This window comes from Sciurus vulgaris (assembly GCF_902686455.1).
Source record: "Sciurus vulgaris genome assembly, chromosome: 3".
Taxonomy (NCBI): Eukaryota; Metazoa; Chordata; class Mammalia; order Rodentia; family Sciuridae; genus Sciurus; species Sciurus vulgaris.
The window spans coordinates 93,333,699-93,345,521 of NC_136463.1; the positions used below are offsets into that span (position 1 = coordinate 93,333,699).

The 11,823-nt window shown below is 35.1% G+C and overlaps 1 protein-coding gene across 1 annotated transcript in view; it reads left to right on the forward strand.

The window, feature by feature from the left end:
* The window catches only part of HNMT (histamine N-methyltransferase), a 38,013-nt gene extending 26,611 nt beyond the window's left edge, over nt 1-11,402 (forward strand). The window contains exons 4-6 of the mRNA XM_079134811.1: nt 667-797; nt 3,106-3,199; nt 9,820-11,402. Of these exons, the coding sequence (XP_078990937.1) occupies nt 667-797; nt 3,106-3,199; nt 9,820-10,175 (581 nt within the window). The 3' untranslated portion in view covers nt 10,176-11,402. The remainder of the gene's footprint in view (nt 1-666; nt 798-3,105; nt 3,200-9,819) is intronic.
* Nucleotides 11,403-11,823: the final 421 nt, after the last annotated feature.

Below are 11,823 nucleotides of genomic sequence, written 5' to 3' on the forward strand. Positions count from 1 at the left end.
TTTTTTTAATAAAAAGGGACAAGTAGTAAATGTTTAAGACTCAGTCTCTGTCACAGCTAATTGACTCTGCTGTTTTGGCACAAAGGCTGCCATGGACATGTAAATTGAGTGTTAGTATGTTTCAGTAAAACTTTATTTATAAATGCCAACATTTGAATTCCATATCATTTCACAAAGTATGAAATTTTATCCTTCTTTTGATTTTTCCAGTTACTTTATAATGTAATTGCATGAAACATGAATGACAGAGACAACAAGTCAGGAAATAGAACAAATAAATGTTTTTAGCTTGTGGTAGACCAGATATAGGCCTGGGCTGTGGTCTGCCTCTTCCTGGGTTACACAGTCATATACCTGTTTCATATCAACTTTACATTAATAAAATTCACTAGTTGATTCCCCATTAATACTAAGATAATGTAATCTATGTCTAACCATATTCTCATAATTCTTTCCTATTGACTCTTTCTTTCACCTCTAATTTCATTTAATACTGGGAAAAAATCAGAATGAATCTTGAGGTTTCCCATAGTTGCATAAAAAAAGAAGAAAAGTGTTTTATATCTGTTATGTATATAACATTGATTGCATTAAAATTCTAAATGGAAATGGGCTCCACATTTGCAATTAAAATTGATGGTGTGCCACCTCTTTTCTGTATTTTAGAGCTTGTAGCCAAGACATCAAACCTCGAGAACATAAAGTTTGCTTGGCATAAGGAGACATCATCTGAATATCAAAATAGAATGATGGAGAAAAAAGAGCTTCAAAAGTGGGACTTTATTCATATGATTCAGGTAAGAAATATTTATTATATTATACTATCAGAAGGGAGATTTTTCAGAAATATGCATCAAGAATGTATAACATTTTAATGTTTTTTTAATGAAAATTTTGTGATTTCTCATTTGATAAGTGAGCATTATCTATCCAAATACAAGTATTGATAAAATTCTCCTTAACATCCCAAAATGTGAATTTTCTTTATTCCATAGTCATCACTTTTTCTTTTTCTTTTTTTATATGTTGACTTGATTAGTTTTCTGCAGTGGGAAACACACAGATTCAAACAGAGTAGACAGAATACACAGTAGAGTAGATATATATCCTGGCTAGTTTTCCAATGGCCCTAATGGTGTAGAATGTCTAATGTCCCAGAGTTTTTCTGAATCTTCTTGCTTTTGCCTTTAATAAATGGCCTGTCTACTCTGGGTAAAGCAGAAGGGACAAATTTTATGATTCCTTCAATCAATAAAGTTTTACTGATATCAGCCAGTCATTAAGTAGGACTTTATTTCTGTGTCTAGCACCAACAGCCTAATGAATGATAACTCTTGAATAGATGGCATAAGGCTGAATTTCCAGCCACCATGGATATTTCTTGATAGCATGAAGAATGTCTAGGGTTTGGGAGTTGGCTACTACCAGCAGATGTGCATATTTTAGATTTATCACTTGGTGAATAACATTACACTCTTCCTTCCTGTAGTCCATAGCCATAGTTACACCAAAGGAATAAACTCACTAAGAAACCAAAAGAAGTGACTCCACGGTTGACATATTTAGGTAATTCTACATTTCTGCTCCCTTAGTTGACAAACCTTTTGTCCATGAAGGAGTACTTAACGTTAGTAAGCAAGCCTTAGGTATTTGTCTATTACACTTGCTTTCCCACCTGCTCACATAACTATTTCATAACTCCCTTTTCTCCTTACTTCTCTTGCAACCTCCCCAAGGCCATTAATTCCCACCTGATGACCTCACTTCTTATTGTGTAGAAACAATATAAATCATCAGATGAAAGTTCATCTGTCACCCTCTACACTTGCAAACAGCTGCATTTGTACCCATCATCTCCTTCTGTTATTGCAAAAGCCCCCTCTTACCAAAAGCCCATTCTCCCACTTACACTCTGATTCCCATTATTTCCCCTGTTCTAAAATACTGTGGTTTTAGGCATCAGCTTCTTTCTCCTCTTTTCCCCCAGACTTCCATGTTTGTTCTTTTGTTCTCATAGCATCTCTCTCTCCTTATCTACTCTACATTTTTCTGAGCTCTGTCTCTTTACTGCTACTTCAATCCTAAGACTCTCATGACATTCACAGTCAGCCCAGAGATCTTCCGGTGTCTTAGAAAACAATTCAGGACATCTGCTGTGGCCCTGCCTCTTTTTCATTCAGAGCATGTCATAGTCTTTAGCCATCTTGTGGATCAGCTGTTGGTGCCTGTCTGTGCTCCCTGTGGTGGGCCAGGTGGAGTGACCTGACACTAAACACAGCCACTGAGGTAGCATGGGCCACAAGCAGCTTCATTTTATTTCATTCATTCATGTGCAAGAGTCTGTAGCTTAAGTTGTATTCCCTTTGTGCAAAGAATTCTTTTATGGGCATACTATATGGAATATTGAATTCTTGTTCAAGAGAATTGAAGGTGAGCTATAAGAAGTGTCTGCAGGGTGGTTAACCCCTTGAGCATGCATGTCATTAGGGAAAATTCCCCACTCCCAATGAATAATACCACACTCTGTGGGTTGGCTGAAAAGACCTGCACTTCACTAAAAGAGGGTGGGTTGACCCCCTAATACTCCATAAACAAGCATAATAACTTCCTTCTTTCAGGTCAATGTCCTAGACATCAGAACTTGTCACATTTTTCTGTTATTTTTTTTTTTTTTTAAGGCATCTGTGAGCATATGGAGAGGCTAATACAGAGGACTTAATTTTAGAGCAACGTTCCATGAAATGGGGTCTGATTTTACGGTGCCAGCACCATTTTCTCCCCAAAGAACTGCAGTTTACAAAATATAGAATAGGCAGAGGATCGATGTCCCCATGTGGAATGGAATCAAAATGTCTGTGTTATAGAAGCCAGAAAGTAAATTTAAAACAATTTGGCTTTAGTTGAGCAAGTGTCAGAGTTTTCCATTTTCCCAAATATTTTCTTATACTATTGTTCTCTCTCTCCATGTAACATCTTTAATCTTTAAATGTCTTAAGTGTTTTGTTGGATAAAAATCCACTGAACTTGAAAATCAAACCTTCTAGATCAAGCAACAAAGACTCCAACACAGAGCAGTGTCTCATTTCTCTTTTCCCTCCTCTCTAGATGCTGTATTATGTAAAAGACATCCCAGCTACCCTGAAATTCTTCCATAGTCTCTTAGCTAACAATGCTAAAATTCTCATTATTCTTGTGTCAGGTAAGTTATTTTCATTCAGCCTGAATTTTAAAATGGCAATTGTGCATGTACATATGGATTCATGTGTTTGAAGAAAGCTAGTATATTTTTTCATTGTTATAAAATTCTTGCCTTAGTTTCTGATTGCACACAATTGATTTTTGTACTATTAAGAAAGTCCTTCACCACAGTTCTCAATTAGGGAATGTAAAGGAATTAAACATCTATTTTCTTTTTTTTCTTGGGTAAAGGTCTTTGTCTTCTTTTATGAATTCTTTATACAATAGAGGAAATTCAAGTGATAGGAATTTTTAAGTGAGCCTAAGAGTAGTGAATATTTATATTTACTTACTTTGTGTCACTTGAGTATCCCTTTGCTTCTGAAATTAACAAATAAAGGTTAAAATATTTCAGGTGCTATCACATTTGATTAATTTGCATTTCTAAGCCATCAGCAACTTGTAGCTTTTATCAAATACCTATTAAAAATGGCCCACATGATTTGTTTTGTGATGATGTATTTTCCAAAGAAAGCATTTGATCATATCATGTGGCTTCCAGAGATACAGAGTGCCAAGTAGAGAACAGAAGTAAATGTTCTTAGAAAATGAAATGTCAACATCATTGAGGTAATTTATTCATTACAGTATTCCTTTCTTCCAGCAGTCTTGGTGGATTGCCCACCTAGTGATAGATGTATTGATTGAAATACACAAAGGTCCCTATCTTCCTCAGTCACATAGCAGATGCCATACTCAACCCCTATGTCATAAAATTAACTTTTTCTTAAATATAACAAATAACTTTAAAGATGGCAAATATAGTTGTTGCTTATAATCCTGTACTTGAACTTATGTGAGAGTTTGGCCATGAGACCTCCTATACACAACCTGCTCCCCATGGGAACATTTCAATATACTATTTTTACCTCTAGTTAGTTAAAAGTATTCATTTATATGGGAAAGGGATTTTGAAAGAGATCATATAAACAGGATCCTTTCTACTAACCTCTCTCTAAATTAGGACACTGGACTAAAGTACTTTGTGTTGCATTTAGGAATGCAAAAGTAAACTTAGTTATTTACATTGTCAATAGTCTGTTCTAGATGGTCTGCATCAGTGGACCAGAAAAAGTCTTGCATACAGAAATAGCAATTCATCCAGAAATAATATGGTTTGATTTTAGAATACATTTCATATCAGTAGCAAATTCACTCTCCTATTTATATTTGGTTTATTCTAAAATATTTTTTAGAAGTTAAATATTAGAGTGCCATAGTATATGAATATGTACTAATTTTTAAAAGCCAGATTTAGAAAATGTCATGAGTTTTCTATGCAACTGAGAACTGACCAAGTGTCCTCATAAATACAGTGTTCTGCTGGCCATGTTTTGAATGAGTTACTATAATACATGGTTTATCGTCATCAAGAAATGTGAAAACCAGGGCTGGAGATGTAGCTCAGTGGTAAAATGCTTGCCTAGCGTGCACAAATTCCTGAGTTCCATCCCTATAACCATTCCCCACCTCCAAAAAAATAAAAGAGAGAGCGAGAGAGAAAAATGAAAGTGAAAACCATAATAGGCCTAGTGAATAATGACATATGGGGCACAAAGGCATGGGGGACAAGAAAATTAAGGCACTTGATACTTCTGTAAACTTGGTCTCTGAGTCTTAGATAGCTCAAGGGCTATTTCTGGATAATCAGACCCATATTATATCTAGCCATATATGTGATTCATATGTGCTATGTAAATATGCACTCAAGGGATAAAATCAAAGGAAAGGGAGTAAAGACTGAAAAACAAGTTAGCTTTTTTTTTTTTTTAAATGATTGATTGATTGGTTAGTTGATTGTGGTGTTGGGGATCAAACTCAGGGCCTCCGACATGCCTCAGAAAAGTATTTTGAGGAAAAAGTTAATCAATGTAGTTTGGATAGTGGAAATATTTATTCACTTTCTCAATATGCAGTTCACATTTTTTTTTATTAGTGCTATGGCATAGGAGATGGGTGTCCTAAAGACAAAACGTTGCTAATAGACATCATTCCTAAACATAAGAATGCAAAAAGTAAGAGAAGTCAGACTATGGTGCTAGGGTTGATTTCCTTGTTCCCTTCCCACAATCACTTCTTAGAAGAGTTCCACCTTGCCGTGGAAGAAATATCACATTCATTTTTTTCTTGAAAGAAGAACCACTGAAGAAAAGGAGAAAATAGACTTAGATTTTTAATTTTGAATTCTTCAATTCTCTCTCTCCTAATGCTGAAATGTCTCAACTTTTTTTTGCTTTTATCAAAAGTGTTAAATTAATTAAAAATGTTAAAATTAAAAAAAAATCCTTCCCAATAAAATTTTCTTTACAGTTAAAGAACACATCCTATCTGAAAAAGGAAAAGGAACTGTTAAATATGTTGATCACGGTCATTGACTGAGTCTAACTGGAAAGTCTCCAGATGCCCTAGTCCTATGGGCTCATACTTAATGCTTATAATTACTGAGTAAATGACTGAAGCTTTCATTCTAAGTTACTGGGATAGTCTGTCTTCCCTCCTCATCATTCTTGTACTCATGAGGTGTCAGGCTTACATGATCCTGATGGTTGCCAGCCTCTGTTTTTCTAAATTTCTGCTCCTCATTCAATTTTCAATTCTTTCTTTCTAGACCTTGCATGTGCTGCACCCACCCTTTCTCATCTCATTTCACCATGTATAAGGATGGACATGGTCCTACCTCCCTCCTTCTCCAGAGCATTATTATTTGAGACTTGAAGGTAGGAAGAAGAGCAGAGAACAGAATTCAGCATTAAAGTCCCACAGTCAGTCTCTTTTTGGCCTTCCTCTTGCTTACTCAGGGCCTATCTCCCTTGGACCTGTTCTCACAACTTCTTTCAACCTCCCCTATATCCTTTTAGCTCAGTGCTAAGATGCCAGCTCCCTACTTCCCTATTCGAATTCTCTTTTTACATGGCATAGTTTAAGTCCCTTTTGCTTTACCTCTATCACCAAGATAAACCCATGCACCCACCAGCCTGCCTTACAACAACACATTTTCTGAGCTAGATACTGTTGCCCGCACATTGTCTGGTTTCCTTTTTAAAAACGGCAATATTTACTTGGTTGTATCATTGCACCCAATACAAATATAGTTCATTGTTTTTAAAAATAGATCAAGCTTAGTTCTCAACATTGGAAACAAATTTAGCCACAAAAATTTGTTACCAGATATTTTTATATCAGTAAACATTTACTGGAATAATCCACATTCTTACTAGTCATTTCATAATAAAAACCTCAAATCCATCTCTGCTAGACTAGTCTGTGGATAAAAGACATGTTAAGAACTCTTCCCAGACTGAGTTGCTCCATCTACATCCCTACTACTGTTGTAGGAAGCAGTATGGAACAGTATGTTGTAGGAACAGTATATGTTGGAAACCAAACATATTCTCGAAATTCCATTCTCCATCCACTTGTTAGATTAAAACATTTAATCTGGCTGGGGGTGTAGCTCAGTGCTAGAGTACATATTTAGCATGTACAAAGCCCTGCATTTAATCTCTAACCCAATAAATAAATAAGACAATCAAAAAGAAACAAGCAGCTCTTAAACTTGAATCCTGGAACACCTAATCTGAAAGGGTTCACACTGCACTCCATTTTAATTAAGATTCTTATGGTTACTTTCTAAAAGGAAGTCACTTAACAAACATCAAAGATGTTTCTGTATGTATTTCCTTTGTTTTAGGATAATATTTTCATCTACATCTTCTCTGTAATGAAGAAAGTGGAGTGCTTATTGTTGGTAGACTCAGAACTGCTTAGATCTTATTCACTAAGTTAAATTCCTGAGAGTACTCATCTAGCCAAGACATCATCTAGGTAGATCAATGATGTGTCTGAAGAATCATCTTGCTCTGAAGGATCATCCTAAGTAAGTCATGTAGCCCAAGTTCTTATATGCCCAGCTCAGTCAGATGTTAATTTAGTCCCAATGGGATGAATTCTTTCATTGAATATACCAAATTACCATTATTTAAGCATCATGTGGACACTTACATTTGAAATTTATTAGATTTTAAGGTAATGAAATGCGGAGTCATTTATTCATGCAGAGCATTTAGTTGGACTAAGATACTGTATGTGATCAGCAGTGTTCAAAATATACCTCAGTTCCATATTTGTTCCATGGCATAGTTAATGTGTGAATTTGGTTTGTTTCGTTTTTTTGAGCTTGTACTGTCAGTCACTAGAAAGGTTCAATAACACACACACACACACACACACACACACACACAGAAATGCCCAGACAAAAGCAGTAAAAGGTAAATATGTACCACTAAATGGGAAAAGAAAGAAATTGAAATCAAAATTAAATGACTGCATTTACTGGTCAGTTTATTAGAATACATAGTGCTTGAGGGAAAAGCACCTTTTCTCTGTTCCTAAGCATTCCTTATATAACCAACCCAGCTCGGTAAATATACACTTAGCGATAACTAGCAGCAGTTCCTGATTATGAAGATGAAAGATTTGATCTGAGGAGGAAAAATAGAAGAAATAAGAACAAAAGAGTTGGATTTTGTTTTAAATAGGGAGTATCCCCAACGAAAATGATGCTGGTAGTATCGTCATGCAGATGTTATAGTTGGGTATCAGTTGAGAGACTTGACAAATTAAAGACAGCTTATATAGTCAAGGGAGATAACATAGAAGGAGTTTACCAAGTTTTCTGTTTTCTCCCAAGGAAGCAGGCAAATCATGGGGTGTTATTTTTAAGACTGAGGGAAAAAATAATCTGGTTTATATCTTGTTGAAAGGAAAAGTAACACCATATGTTGTGCCCACTGAGAGCCATTATGATAATGCATCAGTCAGAGAGTGTATAATTGCTCAGCTCAGAAATGGCACTGAGTCACAGCACTGATACCAGCAAATTTTCTGCAATTGGTGTTTGATTCTTTTCTCTCCACCAGGTTAAAAAATAATAATAATAATGATAATAGGGCTTCTTTTTCGAGAAGACAATTCACTGTCTTTGGTATGCAGTATTTAAAAATACATATTCATGACCCTTTTTAAAATTCAACTACAATTAATTTTTTTTCTGCCTCATTCCAGTCTTATCTTTTTCTACAGCAAATCCTGCATGTATCTCTCCATCATCTGAAACATTAGTAGAATATCAATTATCTAGAGTATTTATTATTTACAATTTCCTGTTTTGAATAGTCTCTTAGGTTGAATTAACTCTGGGAACTTTAGCTTAAACTACATGATACAGCTTCTATGCTGGGTTGAATTTTCAACTGAACACAACAGATATTGGTAAATTACCTTCTAAAGTTGGGTACAAAATTTGTAGCAAACCTAATTAATGGCGGTCTACAGCAATGTCTTCTAAGTGGTGTATAGACATATGAGGTTACCCTTTCGTTTGAGTAAATTATAATTTATTTCCTTCCATTTGCTTCTTTTTTACTCTTGGAGCCTCCCACTGATCTCTAGACAAATACAAACAACTATCTTCCTTATATCACCACCTGAATATCCATTAGGTATCTCAACTTTACATTTCCAAAACTGGATGACTGTTGATACATTTAAAAATCATTCTTCCCTCATTCTTCCAGTCTCTCATTAATGGCAATTCTGCCTTTTCACATGCTTAGGCAAAAATCACTGGAGTTTCCACTGACTCTTCATTTGTTCATACCCAATATCCAAGTTGTTGCCAAACACCATTGGATATAGGAGAATAAGATACAAAAAATATCCAACCACTTCTCTTCAGTAGCCTCCTCACTGTTCTGCTTCTTCTCTTATGTGCCTAGAGTCTATTTATCCCTGTATGGCCAAAATGTCTTATTAAAATGTAAATTTGTCACCTTAATATAGTGCTTTCCAATATAGGAGCCACATTTGGCTATTGAAGTTGAAATTAAAATTGATTAAAATGAAATTAAACCTAAAATTCTAAAATTCAGTTCCCCAGCAACACTAATCACATTTTAAGAGCTGCATAACTAAATGGTAAGAGGCTATCACAGTGGACAACACAGAGAACATGTTCATCAGTCCAGAAACTTCTATTGGTTTCTACAGTGGTTTCCAATATGGCTTCATGTGATCTGGCATTTCATCTAGACCACCTGCCACTCATCCAACTTCATCCCTTTCTATTCTGTCCCTCGGTCACTCAACTTCAATTGCTCTGGCTTCCTGGTTAGTTCTTAAACATGTCAAACATGTGCCTACTTCACTTACTTTGCAGTTGCTTTTCTCTCTACCTGGAGTAATCTCTCTGATTTTTACATGGCTTACTGTCAGGTTTTGCTCAAATGTCACCTTATTTAAGAGACTCTCTGTAACCACCCTAGATAAAATGACATTTCTTCAAATTCATTAGCCTCCTCATCCCTTATTCTCATTAGGTTTTTCACTTAGCACTTATCCTCATCTGACATGTTGACTTATTTATTTAATCCTCTCCTTCCTCTGTGGTCCTTGAATTGACTTCCACAGAGTATGAAAGTTTTATTTTGTTCACTGCTCTTCCCAAACATCTGGTGTACTGGTTGGCAGTAGGTAAATAAAAGAAGTAATAAATGAAAGTGTGAACTCTGTTCTGTTGCACAGGAACTAGTGGCTGGGACAAGCTATGGAAAAAGTATGGATCCCGCCTACCCCGAGATGACCTCTGCCAATATGTCACATCATCTGATCTCACCCAGATGCTGGACAACCTGGAAATCAAGTATGAGTGTTATGACCTTCTGTCCACCATGGACATAACTGACTGTTTTATTGATGGTAATGAAAATGGAGACCTGCTTTGGGATTTTTTGACAGAAACCTGCAACTTTAACACTACAGCACCACCAGATCTCAAAGCAGAAATTATGAAAGATCTACAGGAGCCCGGATTTAGTGTTAAGAAAGAGGGGAAGGTCCTTTTTAACAATAGTTTGAGTTTCATTGTAGTTGAGGCATAACTATCAATCATGGTAGCATATTCAAAAGTTATGTTTTGAATTGTTGATCATTCATTTTCATACTAAAACTACCAGTACATCCCAGAAAATAGATAAGAGGATTGCCTATCTATAATATAGAAAATTCTAAGACACTCTTAGACTTCTATGTAGAATCCTGTGGAATACTTCTGTCTTTATCCATCCATGAGAGACCACATGCAGGCTAACTAAGTGTCACATAAGCTGGGAACATGAGACAGCTGAGATTCACAGGGCTATTGATGATACATTTTTTTCTATTTGTTGATTATAATGGAATTTCCTAGCATATTAATAAAATATATACTATGGATTTTTAAAATGCTAGTGAAGTCAATACTTATTGATAATTTAATCACCAAGAAAGCAGATTTTTCTTTTCCTGTGAAGAAGTATTTGTCTTTTGTGCATTCTATTGTCATTCTGATCTTACTTTTTATTGATTATTAAGAGTAGGCACTTTTAGAACATTACAAAATTAACTCCTTGTCATATGTTATCATTTCTTCCCATTTTGTTTTCTCTTGTAATTTTATCTATGATTTAATTATGTTTTGCTTGTCTTTTTGATATGTTGTAACTTTTGTATTTTATTCAGCCTGATTTAGGGTTTTCTTTTCCTTTTCTAATTTCTGGCTGCCACATTTTAAAATAGTAACATATTAGTAATTTTATAGTTTCACTTTTTAAAAATAAAATATTAATACTTTTGAAATTTATATGTTTAAGAGTAAGGTTGAGAACAAACTATTTCTCCTAAAATTATAGGCATGTAAACAAAATTTGTCGAAAAACATACAAACAAAAAAAACCTCAATTAACTTGAAATGCATTGTTATAGTTTAGATACGAAGTGTCACCCAGAAACTCATGCGTGAGAAAATTTAGAAGTGAAATGATTGGGTTATGACCATCTTAATCTAATCAGTGCATTAATACACCCAAATGGATTAGCTGGGTGGTAACTATGGGCAGGTAGTATATGGCCAAATGAGGTACTGGGGTTGTGCGAGTGGGTTTATATTCTTCTGTCCCTAGTGAGGAGAGCTCTCTCTCCTTCCTTACTGGCGTGTCCTGAGCTGCTTTCTTCCACCACACCCTTCTGCCATGATGTTCTGCCTCACCTCAGGCCCAGAGGAATGGAATCACCATCTATGGACTAAGACCTCTGAAACTGTGAGCCCCAAATAAACTTTTTCTCCTCTATGATGTTCTTGTCGGGTCTTTTGTTCACACCATCAAAAAAACTTACTAAAACTTGTGCCTTGTACCAGTTACTAAATTTCTATAAAACCTCGAATTTATTTGGATATTTTGTAATCCTTAATATTGCTCCAATACCTCTTAAGGCCAAAATCATCTTGGATAGTAGATTTCTAGGAATTTTTAAAAATGTATATGATGTTCCCTATTTTATTTTTAATAATAAACATTTGTCATTTAATAATAAGCAATGCATCTCCTTAGGTAAATAATTAAGTAACAATAATGGATAAATAATATATTTTTTTTTGAATTTTTAATTATTTATCTAATAAAAACTGGTATTATATATTGACAAATGCAATGTTTAGACATCATTAAACTATTCACATGAGAATGCATTGATTATTATTTTTTTTTGTTT